Source organism: Salvia splendens, chromosome 19, assembly GCF_004379255.2.
Source record: "Salvia splendens isolate huo1 chromosome 19, SspV2, whole genome shotgun sequence".
Classification (NCBI taxonomy): Eukaryota; Viridiplantae; Streptophyta; class Magnoliopsida; order Lamiales; family Lamiaceae; genus Salvia; species Salvia splendens.
In genome coordinates, this window is record NC_056050.1 from 1,930,715 (window position 1) to 1,956,457 (window position 25,743).

Consider the following 25,743-nt stretch of genomic DNA (forward strand, 5'->3'; position numbering starts at 1 on the left):
TTCTGTTTTCTTGTAAGGTGTGGGAAGAGGATGACTGGATAGTGTTACATAGTAATATGTCAGAAGATGAAAGAAAAATGAACTGCATTAGGATATTGGGCTTTAATATTACAGTTGAACTTTAAATAATTGATGCCACAAAAGATGCAAGCCCATAGGCCCAAAGTTTATGGTGCAACTAATATATACTCCATTCTTCCCGCAATAAAAGTCCTGTTTTGCCATTTCGGTCCGTCCCACAATAAAAGTCTTATTTTACTTTTACCATAAATGGTAAGTAGACCCCACATTGCAACAACTTATTCAACTCACATTTTATTACTCCCTTCGTCCCCTATTAATTGTCCACTTTTGTGATTTTCGTCAGTCCCCCATTAATTGTCCACTTTCGCTTTTTACCATATAGGTCTCACATTCTACTAACTCATTTCACTCACATTTTATTATAATTGATATACAAAAATGAGACTCATATTCCACTAACTTTTTTAACCTACTTTTCTTTACATTTCTTAAAACCCGTGCCGGAACCAAATTGGATAATTAATAGGGGACAGAGGGAGTATAAAACTAATATAGTATATAAGTGGAACTCATATTCTACTAACTTATTAAACCCACTTTTTTTTACATTTATTAAAACTCGTGACATAACTAAATATGACTCATATTGTGGGATGGAAGGAGTACTATATTATCGTATAGTAGTTCAGAACATACGTAGAATTATTCTTTTGTCAGATAAAGTAAATGTATATGTTTAATTGGATATTTTCTAGCTTCCTCTAATTAATATGTATATCAAGAAATTGTTCATGCATCGAATTGACAATATAGCATGAATATGAAAAGTAGTGAATTCACCATGCGGAATTCTACAGATGGTGGATCACAAACTCGACAACATGTAATATGTTTATATGCTCAACTCGCAATATTGATTATGAATCTAGACATGTTTCTTTGATTATGAATCTAGACATGTTTTTGTCCGTATTATCCGCTTCGTACCACACTGGATGACTAAAGAAAGTCAAGAGGGCGGCGCACTTGCTCGTGGTAATGGCGAAATCATGGGGGAGTAAGTATAGTATCTTTCTAAACTCCCCCTTTTCTCATTTCTTAGACATGAGATTTTGGGAAAGAATAGGAAAAGTTAGATTCACGGTGTAGAACAACGGGGGAGATACATGTCGTCACGTTTCACATGTGAAATATATTTTCCATTTGGCATTGGGACAAATGCACAACAAAGATTTTAGCTGCAAAAGACAATGCACAAGTACAAGCCCTAGCAAGAAACATCAAATCAACGATCTAACTCTATCAAACTTGCAAATGGGACTTAAATAGACAAAATAATCCTCCCTCTGTAGTATATGCGTTTCTTTTCGGTACATGATTTAAAAAGTTGTATTAAAAGTGAGTTAAGTGAAGGAAGAATAAAGTAGGAAAAGAAAAAGGTAGAGACATGAAGAGAGAATAAAGTAAAAGAGAGTAAAGTAAGAGAGAAGAAAAGTTAGTGCTTTTTACCAAAAATAAGAAATGACTACAGTGGAACAACAGAAAAATGAATACGACTCAGCTACAGAGGGATGGATGGAGTACTATTTTAAGGTAAAACATATGTGAATATTAAAGGTTTAACACTTGTTATAAACTCGAGAGTTGAAATCAACTGTGTTAGTAAAAAAGATACTAATATAGAGAATATTCTTTAAGTTTGGGTTTAGCGTAAATGTTAGGAATAAAATTACTACTTTGATTTACCTTTATACTAAAATAAGTTTGAATTTAATGTAAATAGTTGGAGATGTTTTTATTATGAATAGAAGCGATTTTGCTCTTATGGATTGATGTGATTACAACGTAAGAAAAAAGAGGGCAACGATCATTTATTAATATTCTTTTTATTATAAAAGGCCCTTTTCTATTTTTATGAGTGGCACTATGCTATTTCACTTCTGCTTTTGCTTGTTCATTATATCTATTAGATATATAGAAATTTAACATAGAGAAACTTATCATAAATAGCTAGAAACTAATTTTGATAGACAGGAAATTCATGACTATTTTTGTGGACAAATATAAGTACTATATTTTTAGTTTCTCAGAGACTTCTCTTTTTAGTGGGATTCCAACTCAGGGCAGATAACATCAAAGAATCAACTGATAAAATTGGCCAAGTCCAATTCGGTTCAAAAAGTTCAACAAAATTTGCATAATCCAACAAAATGTGTGATAGCAGCTGCAACTACAACATGAAAGGATAGCTTACTTGTGATGATGATGGTGGTGGTGACAATTTTTTTTACAAAAATCTATAGCTATATTTTACAAAAGAAACACTTTCCACATATGGTGTGATCTCTAAATCGGCATAAAAAAAATCTGAAAGCTTGACCAGATGTGAACCTAAACAACAAAAAAAATTGTCACGGAGATAAACAACTCTAAATCCTTTGAAGAAAATGAGGCATCAATCCGGCCTGTAAGTTTCTTCACGGGCTAGCTAACTGTTCCCGAAGCTCAAACCAAACGGTTGAGAATGAGCAGAAACTCACGCAACTGGTCTCTTGATACAGACGTTCTTGGATCCGTTAGCATGCCCTGGAGTTGAGAGCATAGCAGCTCACCCTTTTGATCGTCTGCTGTTGATTCAGCAATTAGTTGAAGCAATGTACAAAGTTGGTCAGGAGGGGTAGGTGATTTAGGTGGAACGGGAGGAACGAGAAAAGGGTGTTGGAGTAGTTGAGGGATCCTCCAACGCTCATTCCGATTCCATGCAAGACATTTCTTCATAAGATCCAGAAGCCATGGGTTTGGGAGAGGTTCGTATATGATCTTGTGATTTGGGTCAGTGATGACTTTGAATTTCGCCCAGAAAGTTCTGTATTCTGCAAAAGGCGTTCGCCCATAGACCATTTGGTAGAGGATACAACCCAGGGACCAGATATCCGAAGAACGGCCACATTTTATTGTGTTTCCATTAGAATCTGTCTCATTACACATAAATGCTTCAGGAGACATGTAACTTAGGGTCCCGACCTGCAATGTGGTATAATCTTAGGAAATGAAGAAGCATAGACGAAATGCAAAAGTTAATGCATAACTGTTATAATAGCCAGACTGAAGACTCGAAAGTTCATATTGGATTTAAAGATATTTTTACCAATGCTCAAACTACTTTTAGAAGGTAACTAGCATCTCAAGTGAATATGAAGTTTTAAAATAACAGAAGTAAACCTGCGAGTCCCGTTGAATGTTAGTTGTGTCACTCATTATAGCCTTGGCGATCCCAAAATCTATTAGTTTCAAGGAACCTCTCACCAGAAGAAAATTAGCTGGCTTTAGATCAGAATGCACGATGCGTTCCTCGTGAATGGCGTTTACTGCTTGAAGTATTTGCTGCACCATGGTATGCAAATTGAGATGTTTATATATTTATATCTTGCTCTAATGTTTGACAATGGCCAGTTTCTTGAGCAAGTATAGAGGAAATGAAGCAAATAAGTGAACGGATTTCGTGACGGACCTGCCAATAAAATCGGAGCCAGTTCTCATCTATGGTTGCATTAGAACCATCCAGTTCCTTCCATTTCTGAGCTAGCATGTGAGCTAAATCAATTTCTCCATGTTCAAGTACCATGTATATGAACCCATCATCTCTAACCCTGCGTTCCTTATTACTCATTGAACCTTGCATCACTTCCCTTAGTAAAGTTTTATCTGTCACCTAAAAAATACAACTAGATATAAGTCTGTAAGTTGTACATGTGATAGTAGGTCACAATAAAGAAGTAGCACGAAAAAGAAAAGAATACGCACAAACTATTCACAAGTACTCTCAATTTAACACATAAACGTCAGCAAAAGCTTCCCTTCTTGCAGGACATTTTATGTCTAAAACAGGACCTTTTATTAGCGTTTTATGTTTCTCAAATCAACTTTGTCACCAATTTGATTAGAAATCTTAGCAACAGCTCAAACATGTACCCTCAGGAGTCCATTTTACTGAAACAAATTATCATATGCATTCATGTAGACTTAATTTTGCATACCGATTTATTTCGGCTTATTATTTACAGTGAGTCAACTTGTTGATCAGTTAATGCCGCTTCAGTCATGATATGAAGCTCGCTCCATACATTTACAGCAGACCACTTGAAGGATACAGCGGAAAAAATTTGCTGCATTCAATATGGTGTCACACCTGTGTCCTCACCGGAGTTAAACTTATTTGGGAGAGAAAAGAACAATGGTTATGCTCTTATTCTTGCTACAGCAGCACTTGTTTTGCATTTGACTTTTATGCATGAATTTATCAATATTTTGTAACTAACTAAGTGGATTGAGTAGCTGTTACAGCTAATAGGCGAAATCATCAAAGCAAGCAGGACAGCAGATGAAAAATTGTGTTAAAAAACTTAAATCTAATTAGATATACAGTTTAAAGCTATCTTTTACAACAAACCAAACAAGGAGAACCATAAGAACAACCGAACATAACTAGTCAAGGTTATTAAATCAATCTTACTTTCAGCATGCAAAAATGCTCCGAAGTGTAAATTTGTAGTTGATATTTTAATTACATACTGTAGCTTACAAGTTCCGAGTAGTATAGATAATCATAGCTACTTAGCTAGTATCTGAGAGAGATAGTACCTCATAATCAACCAGCTGAATAATGTGGCTCTTTCCCCTCAGTTTGTTTAAGTACTCTATTTCTTGGCAGAATCCAAATGCAGTGGCATAGTCACGGCCTTTAAGTTTTATCTTCTTCAAGGCATAAATTGTGCAATCTGATGATATAACTTTATGGACCTCACTACTTCCACCACTACCTATCTTGCCAAGTCTTTGATAGAGCTTCCCATTGACTTTGAAAAATAAGTCAGGATCATAACCCTTCTTACGAGAAGTTGATGTTGCTTTACCAGTGGCACCACTTTCTAGTTTCTCTGACTTGGAATTCTCCAGTTTCTTATCTGATGGAGGTAAGTCTGATGGTGTAAGTTGAGATTTTACATTGGGAACTTCACCCTTAACTGGATTGATGTTGTCTACTAGAGAAGAATCTTTAGTAACACTATGATTATGCGGCAAACTAGTCTGCAACTCCTTACATGGATCAGATGATTTATTGACTTCCGACGCTGTTGCAAGAGCAGAGCAGATAGCTTGTGAGGCCACAGCTGACTGAGGAGCTGATTCTCCAGTTCCACCAGTACTCTTGGATAAAGAACATGATGGCTGGACTACGTTCATTTGCCCTTCAGCTTCTTCAGCTGGACCAGTGCCCAATCGAGCTCCGCCTGCTTGAGATTGTGAGCAATAAGTTGTTGGATTAATCATAGGAGCAGAGCTTGAGTTCATTAGCGTTGAAGTAACACAAGAAGATCCAACCACTGAAGACTGTGTCATGGCATTATTCAAATCATTCTGTAAAAAGTTTCCAAACTGGTGGAGCTGATCATGAGCACCCATTGTCCTTCCAGTCAACACAGAAGTAATACCTCCCTCAGACCTAAGACTGTTTTCCATTTCCATACCTCGAAGATTACGATTTCTCCAGTCATGATTGGCAGCAGCTGAAGTATCCACTTGACTATCCATAACTATCATCTTCTCTGTCAATGCAAGTGAATCCAAATGAGACAACAAATCACCTGTTCCAGTGGCCATTTGATCATCGGCCCCTGCATAGACAATTTGCAGTATCTGCTATAAATTGTGAACTGCTACTAACCCCTAGTTTTATCACACACACTACTTGACATCCATTTAAATACTATTTTTCAGTTAGTTACTCTTGACAATTTATATCCATTTGATCTCATTGAAGCGTTACTTAACAAATAGGATCAATAATTACCACAAGATGTGGCAATGGCATTGCTGGAAAAATGAACCTTCCTCTGAATTTCTTGTAGAGCATTTCCAGGGCCTGGTCCCAATGAAGCAACTGCATCATTGATCTGAGGCCTAGTCAGTTCGTCTCTCTGGGTATTGAAAAGCTTCATATTTACATCATGTGCATCTACTGTGGTAACCCCGTCTGAAGGTGGAGTTATTGGAACATCGTCATTATTGGAACATCGTGATTGCATCCTCCGACTCTGCAGGATATCCCCTTTGCATTTTTTGGAGTCCAATATTGATTGTGGTCTTATACTTGATTCATTTGGAGTCTCTCGCTGAGGAACCACATTTCTTACCGGTCTATGCATTACAGCTGATTATCCATGCAAAGAAATCAAATACAAATCGTTAACAAAGCTATACTGATATTACACCAACAAACTTATCTTACACTAAATTCAATGCAGTATACCAGAAACTTAATCCAAATACCACCGGACATCAACTAAAGATCATTTTTTAGAAAAAATCTTCATAAATCACTACCTACAGCAGCATGCAAATCATAAAGCTAGTTTGAAGCTACATTAGAGCTTTCACTACCAACATCCGCAGTTAAAGAATGAAGTAGAACACATTAAAGATCGTGTCTCCGAAAAAGAAAATTTCATTGAGCTATAATTTTTAACATAATGCATAATCCCAATTTTGTTTCCCCAATTCAATTTGATTTCTAATTTCTCTTAATTCGTGTTTCCCCGATTCAATTCGAGCCACACGAGATAAGCAGGAGTGATGCTTAAAATACCATTGCCCTAGCCACAAACATTAGCACCAACACACTATACCTACTGGACGGTGTCGTTTGAAGGCCGCTTGCATATCGCGAACGAATCCGGGAGTGGACCGCGACGAGGATGAGGACGACGACGTCGAGTTGCTGGTGGAGGTAGCGTTGAACGAGCGGCTGAGGCTAATCGGACGACGCTGCTCCGGCTCAGGCTCCCCTTCCATCGATCAATCGCTCGAGCATTTCCGATTCTCCACGAATACTTGCCGAGAAAACCACATTCACGGAGAAGCATCCATCAATGAACTGTTCACTCTCTGTGAGAGAGGAGGATTTTGAAATCGCGCAATGGCGCTCTCTGCTTTCTTTGTTTTATTTTAATTTTAATTTCCCTTTTATTTTCGTATATATTTATTGGGCTGTTGAGCTCTAAATCGGCGCAGGCCCAAACTATTTAGGCCTACTTAAATTGGGCTAGTATGAATCAAGGCCCAAATAGCCATCAAATATATTCAGAGGGGTTGTCTACTTCTCTTCGTCTTTCGCCAGTTTCAGCGTTTTCTGTCATTTGGAGCTCACCGTGTGCTAAAATACGCCAGGTGCGTACTTCCCTCCTCTATTTTCAATTTAGTTTTTGCTTTTTAATCCTTTTATGCTGGCAGTTCTATTACTTAGGAGCATCAATTTTGGATGTGAAGCATTTTGAGAAATTTCCCCCTTTTTTAGTTTAAATTACGAGGCTGTGGATTGGATGATGCTTTGATTCAATTACCTTTTTATTAGGCATTTGAGTGTTTCTGCTGCTTCATGGATATGCTTTTTGTATTGATTGAAAAAAAGTTGGGATTTTGGAATAGGTGTGTTATATGTGTGTTGATTATGTTTTAAGAGAAATAATGAGCAAAAAACTGTGTAATTTGTGTAATTAATACTATAATTTGATGATTTGTATTGCTGAAGAATTGTTAGAATTAGTAGAAGTGATAGTTGAAGTTTGGAATTAGGTGTTGTTGAGTGAGTGAAGCCCGAAAACCAGCAAAGAATGAGGCTCCTGACTCATAATATGTTATCATCGAACATCAAAGGCTTGACGAGCGGATTCCCCCTTGGGATTGAGGTGGAGAAAACGGAGGAGAAGGAGGTGGAGATGAATGCGGACTTCCTGCGGAACATGTTTGCCAAGGTGGAGTGGAAGGCGCTCGTGGAGGCTGCGAAGACGTTGGGGTATACTGAGCTACCCGACAATGTTGAGCCCTCCATGCTCGACTCGGATGAGTTTCTGCGCAGGTTCCACCACGCCCTCCTCGAGCTCCACCTTGAGGAGGGCGCGCTGGTTTGCCCTGAGACTGGCCGGAAGTTCCCTGTCAACAAAGGGATCCCGAATATGCTGCTTCATGAAGATGAGGTTTGATTGTTGCCTTTAGTCGAATGTGTGTCCTTGTGCGGCAGTGTTTAGGGTTATATATATATATATATATATATATATATATATATATATATATATATTTGTGGATGTTAAGATCTAAGGGGATGTAGAATTGTAGAAACATGATATGTGATTAGAATGATTTTGTGCTTGTTGAGAAATTTCAAATGAGTTCTTGTTAGTCAGCTTGCTTCATCCCGGTCATGAGATAGATGAGGAATCATTTTTTATTACCTTTTTCTTTTAAAAACAGCTAGTTGATTTATGAAAATACTCCTTGTTTGTTTTGCTGAAGATCTTGCTGCAATGAGCCTGGGTTCGAATCCCACTGCTGTCGTGTAGTTGCTTCCATCTCTCAGACACAAGTGTGAGGCCTTGGGAGATGAGCTTCTGGCAGCCAGTGGGTTAAGGCTCCCCTTAACAGGCTACTGCGTACCCTGATTGAACCCCCTCACATGATGTCGAGCCGGAGTGTGGGGGCCGCCAAGGCGACGGAATCGCCTTTTTGCTGCAATGAGTCCGAGTTTTGTTAGTCCTTGATAATGATAATTGTCTTGGGAAGTGCAATTGTCAAAATCTTAACTAATAAAAAAAACTTATGAGAGTGCAACTATTATTTCCTTTCCTTTCTTCCTTCTCCAAAATCTTTATAATACAGAATTCAATACCATTGTTCCTTCATTTCACCACAATTTGAAACATAGCTTAAGGTTTGCGCTAGGGGTAGTAGAAGTTGTTGGAGTATTGTTAGTGGAGAAAAGATCTCACCTTAATAATAATTAAAAAAAATGTATTGTGAATGTAGAAAATGGAGGACTATGGGGTAGAAATTGGTAAATAGGTTGTTATGTTAAGAGTAATGTGTTGTGCATAATCGCGTATATAAATGAAAATGAACTAATTTGTGTGTACTTTTTTTATAGGACATTTTTAATCAATAGCCATATCTAGCGACCCAAAAAAAACATGATATATAGTAGATTTATGCATTGTAATCAATTTAATAAGAAAAACTTAAGAAGATAACTCTATCTATAAACTACTTTTACACCAGAACATCTCTAAATTGAAGTCATCTAAATTTGTAATAATTAAGTACCCAATCCATTCCTCATATTCTGTTGTATACTAGTATCGAAGAACGTGGAATCAAATATATTGAGCTAATAAAAAAGTAGAAGATTATATTCATGTAATAATAGTGCTTTAATATGATTTTGAGGTATAATGAATCAAACCAGCTATCTAATTCAAAGTATCATTAAATATGAAGTATTTAGTGCGTTTCTTGATTTTCAACAATGCTCTTAGTTCTAGATATTCTAAGTACCTTTTGTTTAAAGTTTCAAGTTTCAGCCAAATTACGACATAGGATAGGAGTCTTTCCCTCACATCCTCTGAGAGCAGTGATGCCTCCACTACTAAAACTAGATCAATGAAAACTAATGGCGCAAACTCGTCTTCTTCCTCGTCCTCTTCTTTCTTCGCGATGGCCCCCTTGGCCTCCCCCTTCAAAAGCATGCCGTTTAGGAAGCTCTCCTGCTGCTACGAGTGCAGGATGATGGTGGATCCTGTTCTTGGCATGACAAGAGATCCTTTGTTGAAGAACACCATATGTTCTTGCCCACAATGAGGCCAGGTTTTCATGAAGGCTGAGAATTTGGAGCTTCATCAAGCTGTTAGACATGCTGGTAATGTTCCATTATTCACCTTTTTATATGTATTTAAATTTTTTCTTGGTTAGGATGTTGAGCTTGATATATAGTAATTCCTCCCAAAATTCCTAGTATTTAAATTTGGTCCTTTCTTCCATAACTACTTACTTTTAGTATTTTTTTAATCATTTTTTGTAATATATAGTACTACGTAGTTTAAATTGTGCTAGAATTCCTTCACCTATAATGCACATATACATTATATTCTTAGTAAAATAAAATAGAATTTTGATTGGGTTATTGTTTCCTACTGGTCTTCGAAGATAGGCTCATTATTGCACAATTTCTCATCCATTTTGCTCTTCCCAAAAGTCCATTAATGTTTCTATATATGCAAGTGTGCGTGTTTGATGGGATTTGCAAGCATATTTGGTTATTTGCAAGCATTTTGGTGCTTGCAAAACACCTCCTTTTTTTTAGTGTTTTCAAGAGTATCACAAAATTACAGAAAAAACTATTTTTAATATATATTTTAATTTAATTTAGCATATGTGATTTAATTTTGTTATATGAAAATTAAAAATAATAAAAGTATGCAACCACATTATAGCTAGTTAAAAAAGGGTATTTTTTTTATCATTTTCAATAAAAAAACAGTAGTAATTAATTAATGATCTTATGTAACAATTAAATCCCTTATATTATTTATCATTTCTACTTAATCAGTGCGTGAATTGGGAGCTGAAGATACAAGCAAAAACATAGTGGAGATCATATTACAATCAAGCTGGCTGAAGAAGCAGTCCCCGCGATAGTTGTAGGGTGGCGGCTAGTTGTAGGGTGGCGGCGGACGAGGGGAGGAGGGCGATGCTGGTTTGTAGGGTGATCGCCGGCCTGGTAAATAAGAACCCGGGGGCGAATGTGGAGGACTATGACTCCGTTGCCGGAGCCGTTGGGGCTTATTCGAATTTGGATGAATTGTATGTTTTTAATCCAAAGGCTATATTGCCATGTTTTGTTTTAATCTATAGAGATTTTTGATATGTGGATATCTTAGACCATTTGCTTGATTTTCAACTATATGTTGAAATTTTTTTGTGCATATGTAATGTTTTTGTAATTTTGGAATTATGGTCAGATGTAGGAATGGCTGAGGGCCTAAATGTAACGACCCGCTAAACCGATATTATTATAAACTATATTATCAGCTTGATTATTTATATAAGTGACTTTTATGCAATTTAAATCTGAGCTACGATATATTGTCGTTGTTTGTTTTGACGTTAGGCAAGTAAATAGAATGCTTAAATATATATATTACACCTATATGAATATAATAAATTTAAATAAATAAATAAAGTCTCATGATCAATATTTTAATGTCTGATACATCAGATAAAAGTCCAACAAAAATTTAAATTAATACATCTTTAGTTCTAAAGAAAATCGGGTACATCAACAAGAGTAGCTCCGAACTGGAATTGGATTTTCCTGCACCAAATCAAACAAATAAACAAATAAAGTTTTCTTTCCAAATGAATAATCTAATGCAATAAATCAGATAGATATTGTGACACATTATTTATTTAAGATAGATATGTCATGGATATTGTGACATCTCATTTACTACAACATTAAATGTTAGGAGAGAGTGCATTAAATGTTCTGACAAAATGAGAATGATTAAGGGGGAAGAATGTTGGCAACTTGCTGCCAACAAACTTGTTGCCAACGTCTCATGCTGTTTTTTTTTATATACACATGTATATATACCTACAATTTTTTTTCACCCAGCCACGTAAGAATCAAACTTTCAAAAAAAAAAAATTCCACATGGAACAGAAGGAGAGTTGCAGATAAACTCCATCTTAAGTCCTTAATCCAGCCACACTTTTTTTCACCATCAAAAGGTAAACTCCAAGAACCCCTTCTCTTTACACATACGAATCATGCATACATCTTAATCTAGAATTTGCATAAGTGACACCAACAATATCAAGAAGTAGACATGATCCATAATATCCAAATTCGTCAAATTCAGTAAATACAACAACTAAAATCCTACCACTTAAATTAACTAGAGAGAATGAAAACAAAAGAAAACTTATCTCTCGAATAAGAATCTGCCGGATTTCCGGCGATGGGTCTTTGGCAGCCCGGAGACGACGAGGACAGCCCCACACCCCAATACGTCACTAATTTCACAACCTTCACAAATTAAATTCCAAAACTTTAGATCTAAGATTATAAATTCTTAGAAATTTGAAAGAAAGGGGAAGAACAATAAATCAATCCTTACCTTTCGGGAATCCGGCGAGGAGGTGGCGACTGTGGTGGCTTTGGGGAGCTGCTCCTGCAGCGCGAGGCGTGGAGAAGAAGCGGCGGCGGCAGATTCGGGAGAGAGGGGGGCTGAGGCGGCCGCAGCAGATGAGCCGACGGAGGCAAGTGGCGCCGGCAGGAGGGACGGCGGCAGCGACGCGCACGGCGGCGGGAGGAGCTGCACGAGGTGATAGCGGGATCCAAGGAGGCTGGGGAGGCCCTCGGCGACGGCGACTGAGGCAGATCCGCGGCGGGAGTGGATCCGCAGCGGTGGTGGCGGCGGTACGGCGACGAGGGAGAAAAGAGAAGAGAGAGAGACGAGGTGGAAGGAGGAACTGCAACTGCTTCTTCTCAATCTATGAATCCCTAATTTGGAAAAGTGAGTGAATTGGGGATTTTGAGGAAAGAGAGAGAGATGAGATGAGAACCGATGGTTGAGTGGAGGAGGATAGGCTTTATGCTTTTTTTTTCATTTAATTAGTTGGACCATTAAATTAATTAAAGGTTGGACCACTTTAATTGTTTGGTTTGGGCCTTAGTAAATTAAATAAGTGAAGTGGGCTGCCTTAATTTTTTTTTATTTGTTGGGCCAAGTGAATTCAAAGGGGATTTGGACTAAGTCCCATTTAATTAATCAAGGGAAGTGGGCTGCTTCGTTTTAATAGTTGGGCCGAGATTTATTTTGTAGAGCTTGGAATTGAATATGTTGGAATTTATTTAAGGGATGAGTTGGAACTCATTTAAATAATTCCCGAATAAAGTATTAAATTTCCAAAGATGGAAGATGTTAAAGTTGGAGATGCTAAAGGCCGACCGGCACGCTCCGCGACGCCTCGGGCAGCCGCTAAGGAAATGGAAAGAAAGAGGGAGACGACGTTCTCAAGTCACATAAATAATTAAGTTTAATAAAGAAGTGCTATTAATTAATTTTCCCAATTAAATTAATATGCAAGTTTCTAAAATTTTCTAACGGTGAACAAATGATAAATGAAATAAAGTAGGGGCATGCATTCCTATAAGTATGTGAATTTCTCGAGTCTTATTAGTACGTTGTTTGTTTTCAAAAAGCTATCTCCGTGAGTTAAGGGTGGAGTCAGGAAAATTCAAGTTAAGGAGTTTTAAGCAGTCGAGGTGAGCTTTCTTATACTAAAAAATACAAATCGTATTTTATGAAAACACGAACACATGTTCGTGATTTTTTTTAAAAATGTTGTCTTGCCATAAATGTTTTGTGTATGATGCCTATCTGTTTGGCTAAGGCCAAGTGACTTATGAATGATGATATATGTGAATCGATTCGATTTTGAGTCCTGGTAGGGTGGTGTCCCTACTGGGAACCTCTGACCGTGAACGACAGAGAAGGTGACCGAGGAAGGTGGCCACCTTCCCGGCACATGGAATCCTCTGACATGATGGGCAGAGAAGGTGACCGGGCGAGAACACCATCTCGACGGCACAATGTGAGCAGATATGGCTAAGTACTGGAAAAAGGGGCTGCAGTCCAATGTGAATATTTTTCGTAAGCTCGGGCCTTTTCGATAAACCCCCGAGTGTTACTGTGATGATGGCTTGACAATATTTTCAAATGTATATGTGTAATTTTCGGCAATGTGTTCACTGAGTACTTTTTGTACTCAGCCCTGCATATATTTCTAAATGTGCAGGTCGAGCAGCGAAGTGGTGGAGGAAGTGCTATTGAGACAAGACATTTAATTCAGTCAGATTTTGACTCTCGGAGGTTCATGTCTTCATACATGGAACCGCGTTCATTTGCTTCCGTTGTGCATCTTAAAAGACTCAAGTCTATTTTGTTCAAAACTCTGATTTTAATTCGAGCTATTCCCGTTTGTTTCGAGCTATGGTCGATTTGTGTTGTTTTCCCCTTTCTTCCCCGCTTCTTTAATCCTCCCCTAGTCGCGATCAACCGTGTTTTCTATCCTTAGAAAATGCGGTCGTGACACTAAAACTTATTCTCGAGGAAGACAACACAGCGGCTCTACAGAAAATTAATACTTCACTACAAAAAAAATGCTTGTGTGCAAGCACATATTTTCAAGCATATGTTGTGCTTGCAATTTCTGGAAGAATTTCGACCAAAAAAGCGACCAAAATGCAAAATAGATGGTTGCAAATAATTTTGCAACAACTACTTCGAGCAAATTAATTATGCTTGCTAATTTGCGAGCACATAGTGCTAGCAAAAGTATTGGTCGTTGTTTTGCTAGCAACAATAAATTGTGCTCTCTGTTTTGCTAGCACAATTTTTGGTGCTCGCAAATATTAGATCTACACAAAACAAAATCCTCCCACTACACAAAACCCTCCAACTAGGCTTGCACAAGGGTCGGAACCCGCCGGTTCCGGGCCCGAACCGGCGGGTCAAGGGTCGGAAAATCCGCGAACCTGAACCGGCCCGCCTAGCTCCCGGCGGTTCCGGTTCAGGTTCAAAAAACCGGCGGGTTACGCGCCGGTTCAAAACCGCCGGTTTTCGGCTCGAACCGCCGGTTCCGGGCCCGAACCGGCGGGTTGACGATTTTTTTTTTTTGCATTTTTCAACTTTTCAATTTTAATCAAATTACATTACACTTTTCAAGTTTGCTTTTGTATGCAATGTGAGTAAATAAAATTGAAAAAAATACGTCTAAAGTTGCAATTTTATTGAAATTGCATGTTTACAAATTACACGTTACAAGTTACAACAATTACAAATTGAAAACATATGGCGGTCTTGAATTCTTAAACAAAATTTAAATACAAATGAGACTACTAGTGAAGAACTAATTACAAATGACAAGAAACGACGTTGAAGTTCTTAAACGTATAAGTGTATTATATATATACTCTTAACCGGCGAAGAAGATCTTTCTACATAACTAAATTAAGGACACCTTTAGCAATTCAACTTTAAATGTTGAGTTTCGTCTAACAATCAACAATTATAGTAGAATTGTCAAAAGTTTCCCTCATTTAGCCGTATAGAGAAATATACTTCATCGACTAGAGTATATACAAATACAATTATGTAATTGTATTTGCATATTTTTAAAGTAGGAATTAATGGGAAAAAAAAAGAAATAAAAGAAAAAGGACTTGAGCTCAACTTAAATTAAAAATTTAAGTTGAGGTGCCTACGTATCCCAATTGCTCATTTGCATTAGGGAATCAAAGTCCACGTAGTTCTCTTACCTTACTTACCTATTTGGTTTGGCCGGCGGCGGTTGACGGTTGGCCTAATCTTCATCCCCGGTGAATTCATCTTGTGATCCCTCTTGACGATCATTCCAATCATTTTCTTGTTCTCGGACGTCAGCTTTGGCCCAATCATCAAGTAACATCACGGCTTCCATATTTTTCGCCGAGAGCTTACTTCTTGATTCATCCAAAACGCGCGAGCCAACACTAAAAGCGGACTCGACGGCGACGGTGGAAGCCGGAACAGAAAAAATCTCCTTGGCCATTGAAGCAAGGATGGGAAAATCTTTCTCGTGGGTTCCCCACCAATCGAGGACGTCGATTTGGGCGGGAGGAGTAGGACCTTCATCACCAAAGGAAAAGAGTGATTCAAAATATAAATCTAATTCACTGACCATACCTGAGGACCTTCCGCCGGTGCTGTAGTTGTATAGGTCGGCTAGTTGGGATTGCGCGTCGGGGTCATCATAATCGGCTTGAAATGCAAAGCCATAGTTATGTTGTGGAGGAGGGGGTCTTCTGACTTGGTGAGTGGTGTTATACTTGGTTTCATATTCGGTGTAGAGAGAGCGCAAGTTATACTCGAGGTTTTGTTGCACAACTGACCGGTCCGGGAGGTTTATTTGAAAGGTTTCTGAGAGGTCGACTCCAAATTCGTCACTGGTATCGGATTGGATTGCTTGAAGGGGACCAAGATCAATTGAACTCAAATTGTTATAATAAAAATCTAAAATTCTAGAGGTACCTGCTAATTTCCATTTTGGATCCAATACCTTTGCAATCAAAAACACGTTAGGAATCTCACTGAAATACTTGAGCCATTTTTCAATCATATAATACAAAACGCACATTAACTCGGGAGAAGAGGAAGCATTTTTCATTGAAGTTTTAAAACCAAGGGATATGTACATGCAATGCTCCAAAACACGAACAACAGTGCAATAATAAACACCCGACAATTCAACAGTAGCATTTTTGAAATATTTGAACAATTTAAATAAAGCCAAACTGTTATCCCAACAACTATGCGAAAGATATAAATCACGGTAGGGGTTAGTTCTATAAAAATCACATAAAGCATCTTTATGTGTCAAGGTAGAATTCAGACAATCATATGTCGAATTCCATCTATGAGACACATCCATAGTAAAATTCGTGTACCTGACATTCTTTTGATGGCAATATTTCTTCCATGCTTTGCCAATAGCTGGCTTTTGATGGATTAATCTAACTGCATTTCTAATAGGAGAGACATGCTTTTGCCATAATTCAAGGGCATCCTGTACACATAAATTTAAAATATGGCAAATGCATCTTTGATGAAAATACTTACCTCCAATTACCGGTGTACAAGCCGCAATCAAATCGGCAATACTTGCGGTGTTGGCAGTTGCATTATCAAAACCAATAGAAAATATCTTGTTGCATAGCTGAAACTCATTCAACACTTGTATAATCAAAGAAGCAATTTCTGGTGCAGTGTGTGGACTTTCAAATTCTCTAAAACCAATTAAACGCTTGTTCAAAGTCCAACTGTTGTCCACAAAGTGAACCGTAATACCCATGTATGAATGACGGTTAAAACAATCCGTCCAAACATCTGAGCAAATGTTCACCCTGTGGCCCATGTTAACTAAATAACGTGATAATTCTACCTTTTTCTCCAAGCACTGCCGAACGGTAGATCGTTGCACGGTCATTCGACCTATTCTTTTGATTGCTACATTCAACCCACTTTGCATAGTAACCTCAAAACTTTTGTCATCAAAAACATTAAAGGGCATATGCTTCATAGCCGCCCATCTAGTCATTGTATCATCAAAATTCTTTTTATCATATTTAAATAGAGGCGCACCTGACGAACCCGAGCCGGCGCCGGCGGGTTGGAAGTTTAGTTGGCTTTGGGTAGAGGCAGTGCCGCATTCTACCGGATGCTTTGCCACTAAATGGCGACGAAGGGTGCCATATCCACCACCGGCGGACCATTTGTACACTTTATCGCAATAGTTGCAATAAACATGAAAGTCCGAAGTCTCTTCTTGAGAGTTCGGATCGTGAGGACTTGGAATCACCACCGCCACCTTCTTGTAGTGTTTGATAAAAATGTCCGATTTCAAAGGTTTTGCCGTGTTAGTGGGTGCAGGGGGAGGCATCTCCTCATTTCCGCCGGTGCTAGAAGGAATACGAGAATGCGATCTATCCTCGTTGTTGTCCGAGTCCGACGATATAGTAACGTCGAACTCCTCATCTCCCCTACCCCCGCCTTGTTGCATTTCAGCAAGTAGCATGGCGGTCCTATGATCTTCTTCCATCTACAAATATTATGTACGTAGAAGTTAAAAGTATGAACGCAAAAAAAAATTAATGAAATTTTGTGCATGTGAATTGGAAAACAAATTTTTCATTACTTACTTGCATGCGTTCGGCTGCCAATCGGGAAACCTCGTCCATAACATCTCGACGACTAGGTCGTCGAGATTTTGAGGGACGCGTAGTGCTTTGATCTTGGGCTATTCCCTTGCCCCGATCACCACGTCCCGATCCACCACGAGAAGAAGACATATTGAATATATTGATAAATGAAAAGTAATATGGACTTGGAATAAAATATGTATGAAGTATAAAAGAAGTGGTAAATTATGAGCACAACAAATATAGTAGTGAGTAGAAAGTGTAGAATTAAACTTGCGCAATTAGAGAGAATGATGAGAGAATAGAGAAATGGAGATTGAGAATGAAATCCTTGTTAACACAAGAATGGGGTAAGGAAATATGAAGGAGAAGTGAGGTATTTATAGGAGTAAAATTGGAAGAAATAAAAAAAAAAAATTCAAATTTCAAACTTTCAAATTTTCGGCCGAACCGCCGGTTTACCACCTGAACCGGCGGTTCAACCTCAAAACCGGCGGTTTTTCCACGAAACCGGCGGGTTGGTCCACGATTTTCCGACACAAACCGCCGGTTTCTGACCTCACCTAGCCCCCTACGCCTGAAAAGCTTCCGGAACCGGCGGAAACCGGTCGGAACCGCCGGTTCAAACCGGCGGTTTTCCTCCAAAACCGGCGGTTTTCGCCCAAAACCGGCGAACCGCCGGTTCATACCTATCCCTACTTTGAACCCCTACGAACCCCTACGAACCCTAGCCGTTCGACCCTTTGAACCGGCGGTTCGAACCGCCGAACCGCCGGTTTTGAACCGCCGGTTCACGGTTCAAGTTATGCCCGAACCTGAACCGGCCCTTATGACCCTCCGACCCTTCAGCCGGTTCAACCCGCCGGTTCCGGGCCCGGTTCCGGTTCATGAACCGGCGGGCCCGAACCGGCGGTTAACCGGCGGGCCGGGCCGGATTGTGCATGCCTACCTCCAACCACTCTTTCTCCATTCATTTCCTTCCCCTTATTTTTCTCCATTCTCTTAATCTAAACAAAAAACCTAAATCTCGGCCATGAATCTCGCATAGCTGCCAAAATCTAAGGTGCTTTTCTATTCCGGTGTGTTTCGTCTTCGATTTGGTAGATCCACAAGTGTTTTCATCGGGAGTTCTGTTTAATTTTTTGATTTTGAAGCGCGAGTTCCATGATTTCATCGGCAGATCCGTGAGTTTTTGTGATTCTATATGTAACTCTGAATTTCAATGCAGAAACATGTTTGCTTTATGTATTTCTAAATGTTGGAATTGATCTTCTTTGAAATCATTTAATGTCGTTTCATTTTATTGTTCTTCGATTCGTGTGGAATTCGATTTAGGGTGATTTGCTCGAGTTATCCGATATTTGTAAAAATTGGTTACTTTTGCAGCTTTCGTCTTAACTTGTCTTCCTTACTAATGTAAATCCCTCAGAATAAGATATCTCAGTATTCATTCTATTTAAGCACAAAAAAAATATCTCAGTACCTCATAGTCCCTTGTGGCTTTTTTACCAGAACAGTGGTGTGATTCAAATATGGAACGTGAAGGAGAAGTGGTCTTATAGCTTGTTGGTTTGAGCAACTCTCTTTGGATGTTATGCACAATAAAGTCGACTGAGGAGAAGTCATCTAAGCTTGAGACATTGTACAAGTTTTTTCAGACTCTGTTTATTTTTCAATTCTCTTGTTTGTGTATCACTATTTCTTGTCATTAATGCTACCCCAATATGAGAACTATGTGAATGTTGCAGCTTGGTATCTAAGTTCATTTCAGCATATCTAAATTTCAACATGGTTGGGTGTTATATGCTAATTGCCTTGGAAAAAATACTTGTTTAATTATTAATCAACATTCGAAGTTCTGATGCAGATTTTAGTTAATGAGTCTATAGGGTTATATTTGGCTTGCTCATTGCTGTTCCAATTGGATAAGCATACTACTTCTTGCTGGATTTATAAAGAAAGGTACTGCCGGCAACTAGGGAGAATTATTTCAAATGCATTTGGAACAAATCTATAGTTGAGTGTCATTTATTTGTAGCTATATTTGGTTGATCAATGCAGAATAAGTTTTAGTTTCAGAAGAGTAAGTTCTGTAAGTTCTGTTTTCAGAAGAGTGAGTAGCATGCTTCTGTAACTTTTGCTAATTGCTTGCTAAGTTCTGTTAATTAATAAGTCAGAACTTGGAATCATAATAGTCTACTGCCAGCCACATAAATGAATGATGAACCATTATTGTTTAATACTCCTTATAATCTCTCCTCCAATCTCCTCCTCCAATGAATGATGAACCATTATGTGGCCAACATAATTTCTTGCATCAGCTCACTGCTAAATTTAATGTTTGTTTGTTTGTTTGAAGGAGAGGGTTTTGGCAAGGGCTAAAGAGTTGCGTGCTGAAGGGGAAGATCCAGATTACGATGCAATCTTTCTCGAGCTTTTTGGGAGGGTTAAGAAAAGGAAACAGGTTCCTGGAGTTGGGCAAGCGACAAGCTTGTATTTTCCATTTGCTACCAGCTCAGCTGAGGGCTCTGCATCTTCCGGCTCGTCATGCCTCAGCACTGATCAGGTTGATGAGTTTTTCGAGCGACGAGTACAGCCTTTGCATCAAGAGATCGAAGAATTGCGGGAGCTAGTAAAAGTCCTCAGTCAGCAAGTTCAAGCAAGTTCAAGCAAGTTCAAGCAAGTCTAGAAGTGGCTAGTAGTATTTGAACTAAATTGTGGAAACTAGTAGTATTAGAACTTAATTTATGATTTGATTTAATTGAAGTGTGAAACAATATTTTGTATCTATGTAAAATTTGAATTTTCGTCATTCAATTGAATTATTTCATACTATGCTTTGAAAATATAAATCCTAATATTAATTTTTAAAAAAATTACAAATATTTAGTAGAAAGTATTTTAAAATAAATGCTGAACAGCGAGGACCACGGTGCTTGCAAAATCAGAAAATGGAATTATTTTGCGAGCGCAAGAATGCTCGCCGAAGATGAATTTGCGACAACATTGAGGAAGTATTGCGAGCAAAAAATTCTTGCAACGGCCACTAGATTTTGCAAGCCATTTTGCGAGCACCAGTCAATGTGCTTGCAATTTTTCAGTATGTGCTTGCTATTGTTCTCGCAAATTTTGTGACAAGCGAAAAGGCTAGCACCCTTTCTACTCGCAAAGTGCTTGCAAAATGAAGTTTTTGCGAGCATAAATGCTTATTTGCAAGCACTTTGGTGCTTGCAAATCAACGTTTTTTTTGTAGTGCTTCCTGTCCCCTAAAAATAAAAATTCATTCTTCATTGATTGTCTCTTAAAAATAGAAACGTTCACTTTTAGGAAATTTCTTTCTCTCTAATGAGGTGAGCCCATTTCCACTAACACACTTTTCTTTCTATATCTCTCTTGACAAAATAGAAACTGATGGGGTGCGTACTAAACAAGCCCAACAACAACGACGGCCCATCAGCCCAAAGCCCAAGGAAGAGTATGAGTTCGGCATTACCAAAGAGTTCGGCCTCAGCCTACAGCTCGGTAAAAGCCAACCAATCAAGCTCTGCTCTCAGGTCGGCATCAAGCTCTACTCTCAGATCGGCAACCAAAGCAGTTCGGTCTCAGTATTCGACCGAACAAGGAGTTAGTGGACCCATACAGGATTTCCACAACTTCCAACACACCCACTGCCACGTGGTGTCAACTCAGGCCACGATCGTAGGCCATGACCTACGCTACATCCACGATCTTAGGCCATGACCTACACGACATCCACGACTTAGGGTGGTGATGCAAGCCACGATCTTAGTTCAATATATAAATAGAACTTAGATCTGATAGACAAGGGTTAAGCTCTCTAGAGATAAAATATCATATAGCAAGTCTGTGTTGTAAGCGGTAATCCCAGATCAAGCAATACAATCTTGCCCTCCCTTCTTCCCGTGGACGTAGATTTACTTCAGTAAATCGAACCACGTAAATTCATTGTGTCGTAGTCTTTATTCTCTACCAGCATTTACTAACATCAGAAATTCGCGGATCCATCACTGGCGCCGTCTGTGGGAAACAGAGAACAAAATTTGTGATAAAACGAATTTTTGACCCTTTTCCACCCCAAAAATGCGTACCAGATCACGTAACACCCGTAACACCGTTCGCGATAACCAGGAGGAAGCTAGTCCAGCCCGCAGCTCTGGGAAACAGCCTCGGGAGACTACCTCCTGTTCTCACGGTGAAGGAACTAGCCGCTCAAAAAGCCGTCACACCGAGTCTTCCCAGCAGCCCGATTTGAACGAGGCTGTCAAGCTGTTTTTGGCTGAAAAGCAGGAGGAATTCTTAACCTTCCTGCAAAAAAGCCAAAAGCAGCCGGAGACGAAAACGGCGGATTCTCCCTCTCCCTCCATACGAGACAGTCACTACCGCAGTAGTGTCATGTCTTCCAGGAGAAAGAATCCTCGGTACCGGAATCACAGGAGAACTCCATCTCCTCCATACCGAAGAAATGTCGGGTTCGCCATGTACGGAGCATTGAGGACTCCGTTCTCGGACGATATTACCCGAACTCCCCTACCACAGAACTACCGAACTCCGTCGATAACCTATGACGGACTCGTGGATCCACATGATTTCTTGGGACGCTATCAATATAACATGGCGAACCAGGGTCTCAACGAGGTCCACATGTGCAAGCTGTTTCCCGAGCTGCTCATCGGGAACGCAAGAAGGTGGTTCGATAGCCTCCCCCAAGGCAGCATTAGATCTTACCGAGATCTAATGGATGCATTCCATAGGAGGTTCTTTCAGAAAGCGGAAGTCCGAATCACTTCGGCTCAGCTGCTTTCCATTCGTCAAGGTCGCGACGAAAAAATCAGCGACTTTATGACAAGATTCCACAAGGAATGCCTGCAAGTAGACGATCTCAACGATCTGCTTGTCATCTCGGCATTCCAAAATGGAATCCTGCCCGGAGCTCTCTACAGGAAGCTCGTTGAGTGCGGTCCGCAGACAGCTCAGGAAATGTGGGACATTGCGGACCAGTACTCCCGGGCCGATGAGGCAGACCGTCGCAAACGGTCGTTAGACAGCTCATCGTCCCGAGGAGACAGAAGGAAGCCCGATCATAGCGATCAGGGGCATCCTCGCCGGACTCCATTTGAAAGAATTCAAAGGGCTCCGGTGCAAGACAGATTGGGACCCCGTCTCAATCCCGAGAAGCCGCCCGCTCAGTTCGTACCGCTGAACAAGCCGAGAGCGGAAATTTTCGAACTGCACTCTGACCTGTTCGAAAAGCCAAAGCGGATGACGAAATCAGCCGCGCGCCGACCCCAAGATAACTACTGCTCCTACCATCAAGACCACGGTCACGATACCGAGGAGTGCAGAAACTTGGCTGCAGGTATCGATGTTCTTGTGAAGGCAGGGACATTGAAAAAATACCAAAGCAAGCAGTCAAAGAAGAATAAGAAGCAGAGAGGTGCGAACTGCGCTCCTCAGGATCCGAAAAGGCAGCCGGATCCCGAAGACGATGACGAGCCGCAATATGATGGAGTAATCCAGACTATTGACGCTCTCCCTGCCGGGAAGACCAAGTCGTCCCTGAAGTCAGAGCGCAGAGGCTCCAATCGAGAGGAGCCAACGCATAAAAGGCTGAAGCAGGACGAAGTGATTACGTTCTCGGATGCTGATCCCGTCCCGGCCATCTCTCCTCACCAAGACGCCATTGTCATCCAAGCCGGAGTGGCAAACAAACTGATCCACAGGGTGTTTGTGGATACAGGAGCGTCAGTCAGCATTCTTTTTAAAGAGTGCTTCGACAAACTAGAAGTGGACCCAGCTCGGCTCAGTCCGGCTCCGCTTCCCCTGAAGAGCTTCGCCCAGGAGGACACCCGCCCTGAAGGTATTATCAGCCTTCCGATCACGGTGGGGAAAGCGCCTACTAGCTCCAGTACGATGATTGAGTTTTTCGTGGTGAAAGCTCGGTCCCCGTACAACGTCATCCTGGGAAGAGACTGGCTCAACACAGTTCGGGCCATTTGCTCCACTTATCACCTCACCATCAAGATCCCTACTAAAGGAGGGATAGCGGTCATCCGAGGTGACCAAAAGAGAGCAAAGGAATGTCTGCAAATTGCGCTTAGAAGTGCCGAGCAGTCAGATCGGCACCACCAAGCATAGCAATCACAGCAGCCGGAGTCAGAGGCAATGACCGAAGTCATACCGGAGCCGAATTCGATGACAGTTCAGCTGTACGAAGACGATCCATCCAGAACGGTTAAGATCGGCTTCGCGGGAACGCCTCTACTTCGGGAAAAAACCATCCAGCTCCTCAAAGAGTATAAAGACGTCTTTGCATGGTCTCCGTTGGACATGACCGGAGTGCCCCCCGAGGTAATCACTCATCGGTTAAATATTGATCCTTCGGTCCGGCCGATAAAACAGAAGCAAAGACTCTTTGCGGCAGAACGAAGTCAAGTCATCCATGACGAAGTCCGTCAATTATTGAAGGCGGATGTGTTATTCGAAGTGAAGTATCCTTCGTGGGTGGCCAATCCTGTCATGATCAAGAAAAAGGAAGGAGGATGGCGGATGTGCATAGATTTCACCGATCTAAATAAGCACTGTCCCAAAGATTGCTATCCCCTTCCGAACATAGATAAAAAAGTAGAAGCTTTGATAGGCTTTGAAATTTTTTGTTTTCTTGATCTGTACAAAGGATACCATCAAGTTTTAATGGATGAGATTGACGCTTCAAAAACGGCCTTCATTACTGATTTCGGCATTTTCGCTTATAAAAAGATGCCATTCGGTTTAAAGAATGCCGGAGCCACTTATCAAAGGATGGTAGACAAGCTTTTTCGGCACCTGATTGGAAAGGAGGTCGAAGTGTATGTTGACGATATAGTCGTCAAAAGCAAAAGCACTTCGGAGTACGAGCACAACCTCAAGTCCACTCTCAACGTGCTCAAGAAAGCCAACCTCAAACTTAATCCCCAAAAGTGTACCTTTTTGGTAGATTCGGGAAAGTTTCTGGGTTGTTGGGTTTCAAAGGACGGACTCAAGGCAAACCCCTCAAAAGTTCAAGTCGTTCAGAACATGGCAATGCCGAAGTCCATACATGACGTGCAAAGGCTAACCGGATGTCTAGCCGCACTGAATCGATTCCTTTCCCAAGCAGCCGAAAAGCAACTGCCGTTCTTCAAGATGTTGAAAAAGGCACCAAAGTTCGAGTGGGGAGCCGAGCAGAAAAAGGCCTTTGACGAGCTCAAAAGTTATCTAGCCGAGCTTCCTATTCTCTCTGCTCCAACCGAAGCTGAAGTAATATTCTTATACTTAGCGGCATCGGATCAAACCATCAGCGCGGTGCTTGTACGAGAAGAAGGCCTAAAGCAGCTTCCCATCTATTTTACAAGCCGAGCATTAAGAGGTCCAGAAACCAGGTATCAACCTCTGGAAAAGATTGCTCTGGCATTAGTAAATGCAGCAAGGAGACTGCGGCCATACTTCTATGCTCACAAGGTATGCGTCTTAACTGATCTGCCACTTCGGCAAGTGTTGACCAAACCAGAAGCATCAGGCAGAATCGCCAAGTGGGCTATAGAGTTGGGAGAGCACACAATTGAATATCTACCTCGGAAAGCCATCAAGGGACAAGCCTTGGCAGATTTTCTTGCAGAAGCAAAGTTCGATCAAGCAATTCCTGTTATTGCCGAACAGAAGAATTCTGCCAATGCCGAACTAGCACAGCCCTTGGAATCCGAAGTAGAGCCGCCGGACTGCTGGAGCGGATTCGTAGATGGAGCTTCAAACAAGATGGGAAGTGGAGCTGGTATTTTACTTGTCGCTCCCGACGGACACGAGGTAACCTACTCACTTCGGTTCCTATTCCCCACTACTAATAATGAAGCCGAGTACGAAGCCCTCCTGGCCGGACTCCAGTTAGCGCAAAGTCTGCTCGTCAAATCTCTCAAAGTCCATTGTGATTCACAAGTCATAGTAAATCACATGTTGGGTACAAGTGAAGCTCGTGACGAGAGAATGAAGAAGTATTTGGACAAAGCGCAAAGCATCAGCCGAAGTTTCTCCTATTTTCGGATAATCCGCATTCC

General features: G+C 40.4%; 2 protein-coding genes and 2 long non-coding RNA genes across 4 annotated transcripts; 2 read left to right on the plus strand and 2 right to left on the minus strand.

Annotated features, from left to right (window-relative positions):
* Positions 1-2,152: 2,152 nt before the first annotated feature.
* Positions 2,153-7,022, minus strand: LOC121780427 (serine/threonine-protein kinase MPS1-like). Its single transcript, XM_042178057.1, has 6 exons — positions 6,711-7,022; positions 5,876-6,235; positions 4,666-5,699; positions 3,536-3,736; positions 3,247-3,408; positions 2,153-3,048 (listed from the first exon to the last, which is right to left on the minus strand). Exons 1-6 carry the CDS (start codon positions 6,874-6,876, stop codon positions 2,530-2,532), a joined length of 2,442 nt encoding a protein of 813 aa, XP_042033991.1. The 5' UTR covers positions 6,877-7,022; the 3' UTR covers positions 2,153-2,529.
* A 101-nt stretch (positions 7,023-7,123) lies between these two features.
* LOC121780428 (multifunctional methyltransferase subunit TRM112 homolog A-like) lies at positions 7,124-8,420 on the plus strand. The gene is made up of 3 exons (XM_042178058.1): positions 7,124-7,251; positions 7,657-8,057; positions 8,374-8,420. The coding sequence occupies exons 2-3, from the start codon at positions 7,695-7,697 to the stop codon at positions 8,386-8,388; spliced, it is 378 nt and encodes a 125-aa protein (XP_042033992.1). The 5' UTR covers positions 7,124-7,251; positions 7,657-7,694; the 3' UTR covers positions 8,389-8,420.
* Positions 8,421-11,061: 2,641 nt separating this feature from the next.
* LOC121780043 lies at positions 11,062-12,633 on the minus strand. The gene is made up of 2 exons (XR_006045974.1): positions 12,033-12,633; positions 11,062-11,941 (listed from the first exon to the last, which is right to left on the minus strand). It is a non-coding gene; the product is annotated as an uncharacterized LOC121780043 (long non-coding RNA).
* Positions 12,634-18,607: 5,974 nt separating this feature from the next.
* On the plus strand, positions 18,608-20,491 carry LOC121780307. Its single transcript, XR_006045990.1, has 3 exons — positions 18,608-18,840; positions 19,169-19,298; positions 20,016-20,491. It is a non-coding gene; the product is annotated as an uncharacterized LOC121780307 (long non-coding RNA).
* The last annotated feature ends 5,252 nt before the right edge of the window (positions 20,492-25,743 follow it).

Excerpts from the sequence above, each read along its gene's own strand:
- LOC121780428 (XM_042178058.1), top strand. The coding sequence starts at position 7,695 with ATGAGGCTCCTGACTCATAATATGTTATCATCGAACATCAAAGGCTTG.
- LOC121780427 (XM_042178057.1), bottom strand. The coding sequence starts at position 6,876 with ATGGAAGGGGAGCCTGAGCCGGAGCAGCGTCGTCCGATTAGCCTCAGC. Across the intron at positions 5,700-5,875 it reads TGCCATTGCCACATCTTGTG|GGGCCGATGATCAAATGGCC; the intron begins GTAATTATTGAT and ends TTGTCTATGCAG. Across the intron at positions 3,409-3,535 it reads GGCTCCGATTTTATTGGCAG|CAAATACTTCAAGCAGTAAA; the intron begins GTCCGTCACGAA and ends ACCATGGTGCAG.